This window comes from Pecten maximus, chromosome 9 (assembly GCF_902652985.1).
Source record: "Pecten maximus chromosome 9, xPecMax1.1, whole genome shotgun sequence".
Classification (NCBI taxonomy): Eukaryota; Metazoa; Mollusca; class Bivalvia; order Pectinida; family Pectinidae; genus Pecten; species Pecten maximus.
The window spans coordinates 2,524,582-2,542,758 of NC_047023.1; the positions used below are offsets into that span (position 1 = coordinate 2,524,582).

The 18,177-nt window shown below is 35.0% G+C and overlaps 2 protein-coding genes across 2 annotated transcripts in view; both read right to left on the minus strand.

Moving 5' to 3' along the window:
• Positions 1-376: 376 nt before the first annotated feature.
• Positions 377-10,825, minus strand: LOC117334247. The gene is made up of 8 exons (XM_033893755.1): positions 10,595-10,825; positions 10,288-10,406; positions 7,713-8,062; positions 6,126-7,020; positions 5,908-5,935; positions 5,113-5,421; positions 4,689-4,993; positions 377-1,823 (listed from the first exon to the last, which is right to left on the minus strand). Exons 1-8 carry the CDS (start codon positions 10,815-10,817, stop codon positions 1,821-1,823), a joined length of 2,232 nt encoding a protein of 743 aa, XP_033749646.1. The 5' UTR covers positions 10,818-10,825; the 3' UTR covers positions 377-1,820.
• A 2-nt stretch (positions 10,826-10,827) lies between these two features.
• Positions 10,828-18,177, minus strand: part of LOC117334804 (probable E3 ubiquitin-protein ligase bre1) — a 13,039-nt gene continuing 5,689 nt past the window's right edge. The window contains exons 3-7 of the mRNA XM_033894611.1: positions 16,941-17,024; positions 14,535-14,618; positions 12,800-12,887; positions 11,263-11,842; positions 10,828-10,876 (exon numbers count right to left, since the gene is read on the minus strand). Coding sequence (XP_033750502.1) covers positions 10,828-10,876; positions 11,263-11,842; positions 12,800-12,887; positions 14,535-14,618; positions 16,941-17,024 — 885 coding nt within the window. The remainder of the gene's footprint in view (positions 10,877-11,262; positions 11,843-12,799; positions 12,888-14,534; positions 14,619-16,940; positions 17,025-18,177) is intronic.

The following is an 18,177-nucleotide window of genomic DNA, read 5'->3' on the forward strand; positions in this document are numbered from 1 at the left end:
GTTAGGACGTGTACGTACTATTTATGTACCTGACTAAACCAGGACGTGTACGTACAATCTATGTACCAGACTTAATCAGGACATGTACGTATAACCTATGTACCTGACTAAATCAGGACGTGTACTTACAATATATTGACTTAATCAGGACGTGTATGTACAATATATTGACTAAATCCGTGTTTGGGTTGGTAAATTGCCGTTCATCATTTTAAATGAGCAAAAAATCAACATATTATAGTATCCAACAAAAACACCGTATATTAAAACAAAGGTAAAAGAAGTGTAAAAAAAAAAGATATTTTGATATACTTATAATTGTTCCAATAAAAGTCGCAAATTCCCAAAAAGAAAATTTTAATACATTTTGACATTGTTGTATTAAATAATCTTACTTAGAACTATTCCAAAGAACAAAATGTCTAGTTGTTCAAAATGTAATTAGCTTAATCACTTGATTGGTTAAACATTCTTTTTTGCCTTTACTTCAAATCCCGAGTGTAGTTATGTTTTCAAATAGGCAGGTAGTGTTAGAATTCAATAAAAGTTTGCCTAATTAGTTTCTACAAATACTTTAGTCAGGATTTTAAAACTGCTGTTTTATTGTGCTTAGCCTAATTGCCATTTGGAACAACTGGGTCCAGTTCAACGACCATATTCACCATCGAACCTATCGACGTTATAATATGTTCAAAAAACTTATTGGTCAAACTAATAAAATAAAAATATATACAATATATCTACGATTACACAACTCTAATATATCTACTAACAGTAATTTGTTTCTGAATATATTTATTACTAAAATGATACTATTCAGTATATAACATCCTCTATGTACACAGACAGAAAGATATCATTGAAATAAAGTCCTAACTATTGTTCAGACACAAGAGACAAACAAATTATTATATATAAGATATATTCCATCATCACGTAGGTAAATTAAATTTCGCAAACATTTTTTTATAAAGTATAGACATATTTTAGCCAAATTTGGCAATATGGCAATAGTGTCAATGACTCATAGTGTTTATGATTTGATAAAACAATGACAACTGACAATGAAACAAGGTGTGTTTATATACACATACAATTAAAATATAAATGTAAAAATGTTAATTTAATACATAATCGACTGACTGGTCTGGTTTCACGGCTAGTAGCAGTCATAACAGCGCTTACTGAAGGATTCACCACATTAACAGCAGTCTAGAATTGATCTGAGACAAAAACAGTTCAAAATAAGTGCACGTCGCCTTATTAGGACTTTTAAGATTAGATGTATTTACATTGAAAGCTTTTCATTGATATCTTACGTTTGATAAACAATTTTTGTATTACATAGTCAGATTGCATCTCTTGAAACAGTGTTAAAATAGTTCGTTTTACTAAACCTAGCAGCAATACAAATCATTCCTGTAATACACTGTCAATGTCATAGTATCTGCATGTTTATGTTAGCATTTAAGCAACGAGCACCTTTGCATGGTCGGATTTGAGTTTCTCGAGAAAGCTTCCAATGGGTGTAACGATTGTATTGTTGTTGAGAAACTCAACCGCTATCTTCAAACCCACGTCCGGATAGTATGTAGGGTAAGGGTCATGACAAACAGGGTCGATCCAGAATCACCACGTTTAAAGAAATTGGCGTCTTTACTGTCACTTATAACGTGTTGGCCTTTCATGACTTGTTTTCTTGTTGAACCCGGATCCATCCCGAGATATATTCAATCCTCTCTAATATTGCCGCATTTCAACACCAACAGACAGTCTGTGACTCGCTCCAAGTCTCCTACATCTAATTCGCTGTCCTGGTCTCACTACAAATACCATTAATAACCCTTAGGATAAATAATATAATACACATAATTGCAAACAAATGTCTTTTTGTTAATTATTGATTATTCAATAGTAAAAGTATCTATACGACGGGGGGCATTTTTCGTCTAATTCGTCTGTAAATATATAAAATAACGGCTGACATATTTCTATAATACCAGTGCATAAAAAGGAAGTTAATGAATTAAAACAATAACTAGAGGGTCGTCGTTATTGTGGGAAAGATAAAGAGTTCTTTCCATAGGAATATAGTGTTGTAAAGTTTAGCAAAGTGCCTAGATGATTTTCTCTAGATGATTGGTTCATTCCCTTTTACTTACCAGACCTTTATTTTCCTCATTGCAAAAAGGCGAATATGTTTAATATAATCGGTTAAACTTTAATACTACAGTTGTCCTGTAGATATTATGTCTCTATATATGTAACTGTTAAGGGATATGGACGATGTCTTAGTTTTACTTTATTCAATTCAACCATATCATGGTTATTTACAAAATATAATACCATAAACAAAATATCAAAGCGGGATCGCGTTGCCCACAATCGAATTACCTTTATTACATACACGTAGATTTGAAAATATGGAGAACCAATTGGTTTGGTTTGGTTCATTATGTTTAACGTCCTATTAAGAGCTAAGGTCATTTAAGGACGGCCTCCCGTGCGTGCGACATGCATGCGTGTGGCGAGTGCATATGTGTGTTTTAGGAGGCTGCGGTATGTTCTTGTTAAGTCTCCTTGTGATAGGCCGGAACGTTTCGCGATTTATATTGCACCTCACTAAAGCATACTGCCGAGGACACCCAGCAGCACACCCCACCCGGTCACATTATACTGACAACGTGCGAACCAGTCGTCCCACTCCCAATATGCTGAGCACTAAGCAGGAGCAGCAACTACCATTTTTAAAGAATCTGGTATGTCTCGGCTAGGGGACAGAACCCAAAACCTTCCTCACAGCGGCGAACGCTCAACTAAAGGCCAAAAGTGAGGCATTGTCAAGGGTGACATTAGGAAGAAGAAAGTCTTTAAAAAGAAGAGAAAAGATAAGATCACAAATTTAGTCGCCTCTTACGATCATGCAATGAGGGGCTGCAGGTACAATTCTTATGCCCTAGTTGCAGGGCAGTAGAGAACCAACATATGAAATCTAAGAGACGTATTTCCTCCTTGAATGCAAGATATCAATTCTAAACTGGTAGCCATAATGCTTTCTGGATTGCACTTAAAGGCAAATTGGCACAACAATGAAGACAATGTAGCGTTGTACGACACTCATGTCAAATTAAAAAAAAGAGACTCCAGGTTATCAGACTATCAAGCCCATGCCATCTTTTACCTTTTTTTAAACTTAACGGCGGAAATCATTAAGAACGAAGGTTCTATATGATAGTAACAATTGCCTTTACCTTTGCTTCTCGGGCTATACCTACCTTATTTATGGCGTATTATCGAAGTCTGTTAAAAAGGAATGTCGTAAGAGCATTGATAAAGATTTTGTGTTTGTTTATAAATGGTAATTATGTCCTAGACATTGACACGCTTAATTCAGAATTCGTTCAGGGTATTCTCATATTCTGACAAATATATGAAGTTTGATCATAATAAAATTGCCTTGTTTAATTACATATCCCAGATTTAATGTTCGTTATTTGTATACAAGTGCAATCAATGATTGCGAAAGCTCACTGGCGGCAGCAATCACACTGCATTAATTTTGTATGTATGTATAAGCATGTCATTTTGAAATGGTATGCCACATACTATCACTCCTAGACCTCTTATGGGTGTATAAACCAAATAAGAAGGGTGTGGAATTAAACGCTTTCCAGAACTTGCCCCAAAAATCTTTAAAGAGGGTTTCTGTACCAAAAACATTAAGTTAATTTAATGGTAAAATGAAAAAAAAAAAAAAAAAAAAATCACGATCTTTGTTGCATGATTTTGCAATAATATCACTCCTGGACATCTCATGAATGCATGATCCAAATTAGAAGGGTGATATGTGTATACGTACGGACTTACCCTCGAAACTTTAAAGGGAGTTTTGGTGCCAAAAAAGTTCAGTCCACAAATTTTGTCTGAATAATTTTGCCTAAACATCACTCCTAGACCTCTAACAAATGAATAAACCAATATAGAAGGGCATGGGGACTTACAAGTTTTCCAAATAGTTACTACAAAAACTTGAAAGCCGGTTTTGGTGCTAATTCACAAAATGGTTAAATGCGAAAAAATCACATTTTTTTCTGCATGACTTTTGCTATAATATCACCCCCCCCCCCCCCCCCCACCCCCTAGACCTCTAATGAATGTATAAACCAAATAAGAAGGGCAATTCTGGACTTACAAGCTTCCCAAAATCTTACCCCATACACTTCAAAGTTTTGGGTCGGGACGCCGACACCGACGCCGGGGTGACAGCATTAGCTCTCGGTTACTCGTAACCGGTGAGCTAATTAATTATTGATATAACACAATTGATACCCAGACTACGTAGTTTGTACAGTTAGAAATCAATTGATACACTAATTACTTAGTCTTATATATTTCAATTATGATGATATTATATTACCCTAGTTATGCATGTGGTTACAGCATGGATAATAATAACAGATCAATACACCCGCCGATCTGAATATTTCAAGGTACAATTCAAAGGGGTACTTGGTTTGAACACAATAGAGTATGATATTATCGTTGGAACTGTGGGAGAATTTAAACTGACCATAAATGGTTGAGAAAAAAATCCTGTCTTTAATCATGGGATGTCTCAGAAGACTTCAGCAACATCAACATCTCTGTAGCGGTTTTTTTTAGCATGACAATATTAAGTATGACATTACCTTTGTTTGAGTTAAGGCTTGGATGAGGGAATTCGTGTCCATGTCGCATTCCACCATCGCAAGCAGAACTGTGTTTAGAGCTGGACGTCGACTGTGGTTTTCAATGAACTCCTCAACCATTGCACTGATCCTTTTGGGACTTGTATCGTTTCTGAAGTCTACGTCAAACTCGTCAACTCTTTTTGGCGTGAAGCCGAGCTCAAGGAACAGGTTGAAGTAGTCTTTGGGGTTCACGTGTTCGGCTATGACCGGAACGTCATATACAGTTAGGCATTTCTGTAACAATCCCTCTGACAAAGTGTCGTCTGAAAATAGCAGAGGTCTCACAAATCATATTTGACAGAATTATGTTCTTATGAGAAACAAACAAATGTAAACTGTATTAAGATAAAACCAAAAAACAAATTCAAGACGTATACCGTACCATTAAACAACGTATCCCTGTTGTCGTCAAGGATGTTATACAGTGTTTCTTGATTTAAGCCATGTTCTGACATCGCATTTGCGATTCTTGTGAATGTAACATCCGCGTCCGTTTGAAGGAGGTAAATAAAGATCTTCGTTATGAGAGATCTAAAGGAGAATACACGGTTTTCTGCCATCTTCTGTTCCAGTACTACAACAGGGCAGCCCAGCTCGACAAAGAAAGTCTGATATGAAATACCGATGTGCCTGGACAGTCGACCCATCTCTTTGACTGACAAATTTCTATCCGGTAGATCCTTCATCGAGTCTACAAAAATGTTTTCCATCAACATTTAGTGTGTGTTTGTATAAAAAAAGTGCATCATAATGCGTACAAGTAGAATGCAGTACTATTCGAGATTTATTGTAGCTAATCGATGAAGACGAGAACAACTAATTCTTAATCCATTCCTAATCTTCATTGTGCGTTATTAGATGTTTCATCGGGTCTGCAAATATGTATTTTTATTAACAAACGGTTGTATAAAACATAACCCATCATGACGCAGACAAGTAAAATATAGCACTATACGAGATTTATTCTAACTAATTGTTAATAGGACGTTAAACAAAAACAAACCAAATCTAACTAATTGTTGTAAACACGATCAATCAATTATACATCTATTCCAATTTTCTATCTTCACTGTTATGTCCTTTTCATATTGTGATGTTTGAGGATGATACCTGGATCCTTCTTCAGAAAACATTTTATGTTGACAAACAGCATTTAAAGTCAGCAGCATGGACTTACCAACATGACTTCTTTGGGTCCGCGTACTCTGAAACACAACAAATCAATTATATAATCATCACTATCAAATATATATTCACAGTTTTTACTTCAATTCACTGACAATAACAATGCTTTTGGTATTTATATAGTTCCTTATCCCCTTACAATATCTATGCCATATTTGCGATGAACTGTGAATTTAGAAAAAAAAATAATAATAATAAACTATAATATACCTTCTGGTCTGGGTGTTTGAACCAGATGTGTATGTCCTCTATTTCTAGCCATCGGCTGTTATCAGAACTGTGGCATTGTAGGCGTGATGTCTGTCGGAGATCGTCTACCTTCACCATCTTGTCATCGGCCGAGAAACGGTAGTCGTTGTGGAGGTAGAATTGGTACTTGAGATGACTCTGGTGATTCAATTCTAGAATCCTGTTAAGATGAAATTCTAGAATGCTGCGTAGGTTAACTCCGGCTCCTGTTGGAACTGATTGATCCGTATCCTTCTTGAACATGGTAATTTTCATGACATTTTCCTGGCAGTTGACAATCACGTTCCACAGAAAGTCTACAGCCAGACAGACAAATCCTCGTTGGATAAACTTTGAACCGTCATGGCCGCGCTCATTAAGTCGCTGGAACCTGTGGAGGCAGGCAGCAATCATCTTGTCCCATACGGCTAGCGGAATGAATGGGTTGTCGAACTTGAGACAAAGTGTGACAGTGACAATGGTTTCAGGGTCATCAAGTACTGGTCGAATAATTTCTTGATCCGCCGGCCGGAGCATACTTGGCACTATGAAGTAATCAACCACTTCATTTGAAATATCTAGCAATGGATTTGCTAGCAAGCCAAGTGTTTCCATGATGTTGTAGAGCGTTTTCTTGTTTGCAAGAAAGCTTTTGTCGTCGTTTAGTTCCCAAATTTGCTGGATCAAGTCGAGTGTAAGGACACCAGTTCTCTCATATTTTGTCCACTGAAGTTTTATCTTCGTCGATAGGCCTGTCATGAAGCTTGGATCTGTGATAATGCTTTTGAAGCCGTTTATTATCCACTGAGGTCTTAAAACGACAAAAGGTCTTAGACTGTCGAAGTCAAAGCAGAGGAATCCAGCAAATATCAAATTCCTGAGAATGTAAGAAAAATGACACAATACTAATATCATGTCTGCTATTGATTTCAGTCTATCCAGTGTAAGTCAGTAATATATATATGTATATGTATATATCTTTATATGACTTTGTAACACAAATGACGAAGAAAAACAACTTTATGACTCCTGCCATGACCGGGCCTCGAACTCACGATCTACGGCACTAAATAGCCTAGCTAAACATATCCAAACCTTATACCGCTGCGCTGCATCCACATTCTTAAAAAAAGAACGTTTCAATGACGTAGCGATAGTCCACCCTGACATGTTCATTTATCGTTTATTAAATAACACGAATGTCTGGATTGCAATGTTTATGCATACATGAATGCGAATCATTCATAACAGTTCAACTACGACAGGAAAATCAATGTATTTGATCAACAACACCTTGTGCATATGCACATTTTGCTAATGAGCAGATATATATCATAGTAACACAAATTGCGAATATATTTATATATAACTATGCATGTATATATGTATAAGACAAATTACACATAATAAAGATATCCAGCACAGTGCATCCAAATCCTTACCTTCTGATCGACAGCACATAGTGCATACGATACATTGTTCTAATCATTAGCTATTTAACATGGCAACGCAATTGACAATTATATTTATCTATATATGTATATGTATTAAACAAATCCCTGTACTTACCTAAGAAAGTCTGTGACTTCGTGTTCGACCAACGGGATTGCTGACTTGTTGTTGATTTCCAACAATTCTTCATACGTTAGAATCACAGTCCCTGCATTTTTCCGTTTAATCAGCTGGTGTTGTAGAGCCAGCCACCTTGCAGGTATAGGTTTCTTCCACTGCGATTGAAGCGGAGCAATCTCTATAACTTTGTTCCACACCACCTCGTATAGGTCTTGATTCTTTTTAGAATCGTTCAGGTGGGCGATTGGATACATTTCCTGTACGTGATTTTCCATAATTGAACTTAGTTGAGGGTTCTCGTACAATTTTTTCAGCACTTTGCCGAATGCTTCTTCCTGTTTTTTTCTCTGATCAAAAAGAAAATACCTTTGCAACAGTAACAAAAAAGTATAACTCAATCATTTCAAAAATATCACAGATATACAATATATATGATTGACTCCTAGTCGGTAATATGCTGCTGTTTTTTTTTTTCTGGTTTTTTAAAGAATGTATTTTTGTTTACCTAAATATTTTTTTCTAGTCATACTATCGTTACATTGTAAACAAATGACGTCCAAAATTGCTATTTTGAATATCGAAATATTAACAGATATATCGGGTCTATTTGTTCTAAGTTGATGGTATAAAATTGATCAGAAGTGCAGAATCATCAAATTGTCGAAGTGTCATACATTTAGATGAGAGACCGACAAGGGATAACATAGAAGGAGCATTTAAAATAAACAGTGTACAATTGCCTGAACTATTCATCAGGGTATCATACAAATAACTTGGGCAATAATAAATATTATTCCGGACGTATAGACAGGTGACTGTTCCCCTCCCCCTCAGTTAACAATGGAGCACTACATCAGCTGATGCTCAAAACATAACAAATGACACAAACAAAGGGACAGACTCAAGTATTCCATTACATTCTCGTAATTCCTTGCTGAAAACTTAAATACATTAACGCGAACTGTTTTGTCTTACATCAGTTAAGATGCCCCTTAAACATCGGTACTAGTGGGGTGACACCTAAAGGTATGAAGTGTAGTTAGGGACGATAACTCGGGTTGAGCACGAAAGACAGAAAAAAATAAATGATGAGGGTGATACAGAAATGTTCGTCTTGAGTTCAGAGGTTCCATGCATGAGTACTAGTTTACATCAAAATCGTTCAATGTCAATATTTCGACCAATAAGAAGCATCAGCGTGGTTATATGGCAAGAAAATCCGTGAGGTTGGATTTGCATCTAAAATTTGACCAATTGAATTCTTCCATGTGGCTGCTAAGGCAATGAATCCCATGTGGTTGAATTCGAATTCCCCTATTTACAAAAATGTACCATTTTGCATCCAAATCCAATGTCTAAACTTCAACCAATCAGAAACCTTGATATGGCAATGATATCCATGTAATGGAATGTGCAGTCCCCTAATGCCAATATATACCATATACCAATGGTAATCTAAATCAAACAATATCTAAATTTTCACAGTTTTTCAGAGGCAAATAAGTCTGTGGCGGCCATCTTGGCTGACCGATCGGAAAATAAAAGATTATATAAAACACTGGTAACCCCCAAAACGTATATTTCCTTTCCTTTAGCATAAATATCTTCACTTGCTCTTAATTTCCTCACTTTCACTTAATTTTCTCACTTGCACTTAATTTATTCGCGCGACATTTAAAATTCTCAAATACGTTTAAATATTAATACTGGCGCGAGGAAATTGAAGGTTTGGGGGTTACCACTGTAATAATTTTCATAATTCTTCAGTTTTCTGGAATATGACACATTAATTGATTATGAGACATCAACTGGCATCTATGCAAGCATACGTTAGGGTCTCTCGTGTGTTGTTGTTCAGTGAGGTAGTCACCCACTACTATAAGGAGACCCAGCCTCAAAACGATCCTGATTGCAATATATACACGCTGTGATAAAACACGCAAGCAATCAACCATACGTTCATCTTAATAACAGATGTACTCGTGGTATTCTAATCGATAAATAATTACATATACCATCAAAGATAAAATCAAATGTCATGCATATCATTATGCTGTCAAATCAGGGCTTCTAGAGACCACAGAACCAAATCAAAAATAGATTGTGGGTTTTTCCCCTATGAAAGATATAAAATAAACTAAAGATATCCTTTTCTTCAGAACTATCTCTTCTTGTTATGGTTAGAGTTTCCGATTTTTGGATTGAAACGCTGATTTTTAAGGACTGGTTAAACAGGAGCTACTGGTCAAAATGACGATTTTGGCATGTTTGACCCCAAAATAGCTCATAAATACGAATTTCCACAGGGATACCAGATACATCCAGACCTAGATCGAGCCGAGTTTTACAATGGCTCAAAAGACCATCAACATTGTTTGTGCCATTTTTTCCGCTCCCAAATCGCTACAATAGCCGACAAAAATCGCGAATTAGCTCATACTATAATTACGTTCCGTAAGGAACGATAACGAGTTTTCGTCCCTTACTACACTTCATTCTTTAATGGGAAGTATACATATCCAACGCAAGTCCATTTTAACTATTCATGTCATTTAACCTTTAAGGTACATACGTCTTGAGAAATTGTATCCAAGTGAGACCCAATCAGGATTACGGGAGGCGTCCCTTTACCATCGGCGGCTTGGTCAATAGCATAGGTAGCAATAGACCTCAGCCAGGTTTCGATCCTTTCTGTGAAAATAAAGAAATTAATATAAATAAATGTGTAAACAAATTGTCTCATTCAGCTCTGAAAAACACGTTAGAGAAATAAGGTCGTGTTTAGAAAAAAATCACTTTAAAACATACAATAAAAAAAAAAGAAGAAAAAAAGCAAAGAAAAAAAAAAACAAAAAAAACAACTCAGTATTGTTAATTACCATAGCCATCCTTCGCCCTAGTAGGATCAAGACACATCGCCACGTCGAACACCAGGACGAAGACCATGTTACTTGACATAAAACAGTGATGGGTGTTATAGAACACTTTCTCTCCTCCAAAATCATAGATTGTGATGAAGCCCTCCGTCTGCTTGTCTTTTTCCACAGTTTCAGTCTGCATAATCTCTTCTATAACATTTTGTTGTTCGAAAGATAACTCCATACGCTTCACATCATTTGAACGGGAAAGATGCGAACGCGATTGCCTTTTCCGGCGATCTTCTGAAAAAAAAAATCCGAAATGACAGTTATCGGACTGTTGAACAAAAATATTTACGGAAGCAATAATAATACCCGGGAATTTGTAACAGTCAACATGAGTTGTATACTTAATGTACACGTATAATGTGTTTAAATAAAGAACGAGTATAACATAAGTATTGTTACCATTAGTAAATAATACATTAAAACAAACTTATATTTTACAATGATACTAAGACTTGATATTTTTATACATCTATCACATTACCACGTTAAGCTAGTTTTCCTTTTTAATGTTTTAAGAACGGAAGCATAGTATTGCTTCATCAGATAGCATGCAAAATGCCTTCCGAAAAGTAGAAAAACATGTACCACACTTTATATTGGAATTACAGAGAAAATATAACCTGATTTTGTCGATGAAGATGGAGATGGATGGTTTGTGTGCAGATTTTGCGGCAGATGATGACGTTGATGCGACTTCATTTCTCACTTTTGCTTTGGTGAGAGATGCTGGTTGATCTTTAACACCCTGGTCCTGAAGATTGGTCACACTTACAGGAGATTCTTTATCATACTTCGCTTGTTTTCGGTATCGATCTATGATCCTTTTAATTCTTATCCGACCAGTCTCCTCTTCCCCATTTTCATCAAGTTTCTTTCGGAAACCGCTGTTCAGATCGTAAGCTAAGTAATTAACATAAAAGTCAGCGGTGTTGGTTGAAGTAGGCCCACCTTCCGGAATGTATTCTTTCTGGATCTGTTTCACAAAACAGGATTTCCCAACTCCTTTGTGTCCAACTACCGTGATGGTAATATTACAAGGGGTTTCAACCTTATCAGCTAGTCCCGCCCTGAACTGTTGTTGTTGTTGTTGCTGCTGCTGCTGCTGTTGTTGTTGTTGTTGTTGTTGTTGTTGTTGTTGTTGATGATGATGTTGTTGTTGTTGTTGCTGCTGCTGGTGGTGGTGCTGCTGCTCTAATTGATCTAACAAAATACCAATATTTCACGATTAGATTTGAGTAAGATATTTGTAATATATATGCAAATAACATGTCTCAGTTCCCTTCCTGTACCTATAAGAAAATATTTAAAATTTGATAGCATATAGCATCCCTCAAGACTATGTGTGGCAAGTAACTACTTTTGTGTTAACACCATCGTTAATGTTTAATAATGACTGATAGAACTAGGCTTCAGCAGATGTTGTTTGATAAACTGTCTTTTAATATATGTAAATGTTACTAAAACTTGAAAACATATTATGCTATGAAATACTATGAACTTTCGACCTATCGTTTGAGGTCTGGAACTAGTTAAACGATATGTATGTCATTCTCCACATTACTTAATTCTAACAAGTTATCTGGTAGATATTATTACCTAAATAACTATAAACCTCGTTTTGAGTGACCAATTTTTAAACAAAATATACCATTCGTTGCAATATTTAAGAAAATGAAAATAACACAAATATAAAAAGGCAATTGTAATTCGCTTTAGACCTGATTGCCTCAGGTTTACGTGCTTGATTTCGATGATTCCCGATATCTAAGATGGCGAATTTCCTACACTTATTAATTCTTCTGATAACAATAATGGTCCCTCTTTCTTAGATAAGTCCTTTGATACATAAGTTATCAATATCATGTAATATGGGACGAATGTACAAGACACGAAACAGCTTCAATTAGTCCCTAAGTCAATGTCTTTATCATGCAACTGTTGCTCTCAAAACATTAAGTCCGTCATTGTATATAATAAACACTGTTAATGTCTCATACTGTGCTTTAAAAAGAAATAATAATGTTTTCAATCAGTTAAATAAGCAATATAGATATTCATTAATAAGATAAAATGCCATGCTTTCAAATACTATTTTGATGTATGTTTTATCGGTCTGTGGCAAAAAGGGGAAAAAACAAAACTAAGATTTAATGATACCTTCTCTTTCTTGCCGTGTCTGTTCAGACAAATGTTCTTGGACTTCTGACTTCGATGATAACGATAATTTCTCCTTGATTTTGGCAATCTGTAACATATTTGTATTGGTGATTAACAAAAATTATCATTTCGGATGTCTTTAAAAACTAATCACATACAAACTCATTAATTAACCTGTTAACGAGACAACTTTTAATGCATGCTGTACGAGACCAAATTAAAATCTGTAATACTGTTTTTTGCTTATTCAATTTTGATATTTCAATAATACTGGATCTATGGTACAAATTTTTACAAATGTAAGTATTTCTTATTAATTATTGTGGTGATCTTAGCTGTAAGTTCTATTTTCGGAATGTTCATTTTAGGGACTGATAAAGTGATATTGTGATTGTTATGTTGAAAATGTTTCAGGAACTCTCTATCGTGATATTTCAAAGAAGACAAAGAAGCTGAACACGTTTCTGAATCACAATATATCAGAGTATACGTTACTTTAACAACATTAACCCATTTTCAATTTATTCATAATTCAATCTGAACCAAAATACTTATGAACAGCTTTTCACTGCCTTCTTGGCTAGCTATTGGTGGCAACAAAATCGATAAATGCATAAAAAGGACAAATCAACAGCCTCCGTGCTGTTAGCTATCGCAATGAACAATTTGTTTGTATTCAGAGTCACTCAATTTTCATTGAAATAAAACAATATATTAATTTCAATCAGTCAGAAGCCTTGGTGTGGTTGCTTTGGTGACGAAGACAATACGGTTGTATTCACACTCCTCTAAAACCCATATTTACCAATTTTAATCAAAATTAAACAATGTATAAATTTTGAAAAATCAGAAACAGGAAGAAAATGGAAGAAATAAACCAGTTTTAATTGCAAGGGGAAACCATTAGGGGAGTCATCCAAACGCCTCTGCAGTCATATCATTGTGTCCAGCTTCTCTCAAAGCTACTATATACTAATTCACTGAAATAAGAAAATGTCTAAATTTCAGTGAATTAGCAGGCAGGAAAGGGCGCCCAATTTGTTAAAATGTGAAAGTGAGGTTCCGAGAAGGGCTGATGTCCCATGATGTATCTACACACCAAATTTTATTAAAATCGAACAGTATCTAAATTTGACCAGTCAGAGTAAAAAAAATGGCGCCCAATTTGTTAAAATCTGAAAGTGCTCGAGGTTACGACAGTGACCGGTGTCCCATGATGCATTTACACACCAAGTTTTATTAAAATCGAACAACATTTAAATTTTGACCAGTCAGAGGCAAGGAAATGGAGGATATTTTTATTTTTTTTTTATTTTTGCAAAATAAAAATGACCGCCATTTCCTTGGCAATCCAGGAAGTTCCAAAACGGAGTTCGCGGAAATACATATATAATGCTATTTCTGAGATTTAAGCAGGACGTAGTTGCTACAGTTTGCTATTCATGTTCACATCATACAACATGGAATGTCCTTCTCCCCGTCGTTTGACATATTTGCTTTTATTTTAGTATATTTTATTTGAAAGTTAAAAAAAAAGATACAATTGCGAATTAAGACTTATCCGTAGATACGCCTTTGTTTTGTTGAATTACTGTGTTGGCAGCAACAAACATATTTTTTAATAAAATAAAAATATATACAATGTATTGATGAGAACAAATACTATAATTTCTTAGGTTAATATAACCGTTGAGCACGATCATAGACTTGGCTGAGAAATTATTAGGACACTCACCCGATTCTCATTTAGATTCCGGTAGACATAGTTATCCATTATATTTGCTTGGCCACTTGCTACTGTCGCCTTCAAATCCTGCAGCTGTAAGAATAATAAACATTATGGTGGAAATAAACTAGATATAATAAGGATACGAGGTATGTTATAAGCTTTGGACGACAAGTGGAGTAAATAATAGCTTCAGCACATAAAACACGTCTGTAAAGCCACTAGGACAAACCAAGATTATATAGAACACGTCTGTAAAGCCAAGAGGACAAAATAAGATTATATAAAACACGTCTGTAAAGCCACTAGGACAAAATAAGATTATATAAAACACGTCTGTAAAGCCACTAGGACAAACTAAGATTATATAAAACACGTCTGTAAAGCCACTAGGACAAACTAAGATTATATAAAACACGTCTGTAAAGCCACTAGGACAAACTAAGATTATATAAAACACGTCTGTAAAGCCACTAGGACAAACTAAGATTATATAAAACACGTCTGTAAAGCCACTAGGACAAACTAAGATTATATAAAACACGTCTGTAAAGCCACTAGGACAAACTAAGATGATATAAAACACGTCTGAATGGTATTCAACAACCCCTATATCCTTGGCATACATACACATAGCACGATGAATAATTTCCCATTTGTAATCATCCGGAAGCCAGTTGAGCTCCCGCTTCAAAAACTACTTTATATGTGTACTAATTTCTAGATTTCGATTTTAAAATGTTTAAACATGTTCCATTAAGCTTTAGGCAATATTGCATTAGTACCCAATCTTAAAGACATGGTTTGACATTCATGGCTGATATTGGTCTAATTTGAGAAAAACTAAGGTAAAACAAAACAAAGATAAGATATTCATGCCTTTTCAGTCAATTTCAAGAAGTCGGCATGCTTTAACGGATTAAAAAAATGTCCTTTTTATGGTAGGGCGACATACAAGTAAAAACGTTTTTTTTTTTTTTTTTTTTTTTTGAAAATCAATTTATACATTTATAGTGCTGAACATGGCATATATATATAGGTGAGTAGTTGAATTAAATATTTTGAGTGGACATAATATTGTTACTAAAGGATTCTAAACAAATACGTCAATAGATATAGATGCTCAGGAGTGGGTTTTGTACAGAATTTAGCTGCTGCCTTCCTGCTTTTATATTTATATGTTTCGTTTGAGTCTCTCAGATTTGATTTTATTAGTAGTTATATAGTTATAATTTCTTAGCATACATTCAGAGTACTGAACGGATAAAGTAAAAACGCCAATCTTCTAGGAATTTAAATATCTGCTTTGATTAGCTGTACTAAAACGGAAATGTCTCAGACGTTAATAGAGTATTACCTGGCTATTTGAATACATTGTAAGCTTGATATGTTCGCACAACAAACATGTATAGCAAATTCTATCTTTTCAAATTCATTCATCTATAAACTGTTATACAAATAATGCGGTACATATCACCCGTGGTATGGATTATTGATGTATTGGTAACAATACATAATTGATGTATGTATAATTGGTTTACCTAAATATTGCCTTAATATGAATATGTTCAAATAACCAAACCATTAAAGATAAGGCCACCCTCATATGTTAAGGGCGAAATTGTGACTTTGCGCTAGATTTACCTCCAAGATTAACACTTCTTAGATCTTCAGGTGTAGGAAAGCATTTGAAATAGTTTGAGATAGTTAGAAAAAAGGTTTTAAACTAGTTTTTATCCCGACCAAATCCTTTCATTTAATACGAGAGAATAAATATTTTAACGAGTTTTTTCCTATACTAAATAAGACACCATTAAGATTCATTCCAATCATCGTGTCTGCATGACCAGATGAGCAGGTGAGCAAAAGATCCATGTTTCAGTGCCTACATTGATTGTGGTGACGCACGAACAATACAAAACCAATGACTGATATAGATCAGATCGTCTCTTTCTGATAGTACTAGTTACCGATATTCACAGGAATGTGTTAAATGTCTATATATATTTTATAACGCATTTATTTGTCCGAATGTTCTTTTTTTCACAAAACTACCTTATGTTTCGTTATATTTAACAGTTGCTGAAGAACATGTTCTAATATGAAAAAAATACAGGTTTTAATATATTATCATGAAAATAACTTTCATAAATTATACATGGCATATGACACAATTTGATTACATATGACTCCTATAAAGATGCCCTAGTGGGGCAGGTAAATTCAATGTTACAAATAATCAGTAACAATTTTTTTTTTCTATTAGTGCTTCGACTGACCTACACGTTATACTATGACTAAGAAATGTTTTCGATGCCTCAATAGACACAAATACACTGATAAGCCATTGAATCACTCTGACTCCATAGGAACGTGAATCATACGGATAGCCCCGTGTAATGTCGGGAAACTCACCTGATTCCAATCAGCTCCATTTCTCAAAAGAAGTCGAACGGTATCTTCATGACCCCTGGATGCTGCTTGAATCAAAGGATATGACTGAAACAGTGATGTATGATAAAGACAGAACGTCATCAGTAAATAATGCATATTTATTGAATAATTCTCCTCACTTTGATAGTATATCTAAGAAAAGTTTTACATTGTTCGTTGAAACGTCAAATGTGTATTACTATGCATGTTACATTAAATCATGTCCTACATTTTATGGAATCATTGTCATAATGACACTGATATGGTATTATCATGATCAATTTGGGAGCAGGTTTTGAACTATGAATGAAACTCAGTGTGTAGTACCTAACAATTTATGTTTGAATAAATGTTAAGAGTTTAATACATTTGACCCTCGTTGCCCTGAATGTAGGTCAAGGTCACTCATTTGAACAATCGTGGTAAACTTTACTCCAGCACTCTACATGCTGTCAAGTAATGCGCCCTCTTTGTTATTGAAAAGTTGTTTAAACTATTTTAGTGTATATAACCCAGATAGTCATGAGTGTATGTTAAGGTCAATTATTTGCACAACCTTAGTAGCAATTTACCCAAGCACGTAACAGTCAATGTCATTCACTTGCATCAACCTGATAGTCCTTTTATTCAACATGCTACAGGACTAATATCAAGTATCTGTGCCCCTTGGTCAATGTTTAAAGGGAAAAATTAACGCCGGGCAGACTACGATTGTCGAAACATAAGCAAACTACCGCATAAGCTCACTTGCCCTTCGGCAAACAAAATACTTTAAACCAGAAACAAAAGTTACTCCTCTTACATACGCGTTTTCGATATGTCACATCGAGAAAAACATTTTAGTTGGAAGTAAACAGAACATAATATGACAAAGAGATTCAAAATGATGCATAAGGCATTTCCCCGATTGAACCAAAAGCACAGGTATAAAAACGTGCACCGTAACACCATAACTCTGGATTTATTAACGATTTTATGACATGCGTATGAAATTGTCAATTTTATCTTTTGAATGATGTGCCGTACGTGTCCATATACCCAAACTATGATCCTGGGATCAAACATACTAGTTTGATACGTACCTGAACAATGGAACACGTGAAACACAAAGCATATGCATTTTGTGCAGTCGCTTTAAAACTTTGTGACTTATGTGCATTGTTAATTTTGTTATAACAAAGCACATTATAGAGTTTACTCCCCGAACATCACAAAAAAA

Bases quoted from the DNA above. Each gene is read 5' to 3' on its own strand.
- LOC117334247 (XM_033893755.1), bottom strand. From the start codon at position 10,817: ATGGAGTTATCTTTCGAACAACAAAATGTTATAGAAGAGATTATGCAG. The intron at 8,063-10,287 runs GTATGTACCTTA...CTTTTTGATCAG, and splicing joins TGGATACAATTTCTCAAGAC to AGAAAAAAACAGGAAGAAGC. The intron at 4,994-5,112 runs GTACGGTATACG...TGCTATTTTCAG, and splicing joins CAGGGATACGTTGTTTAATG to ACGACACTTTGTCAGAGGGA.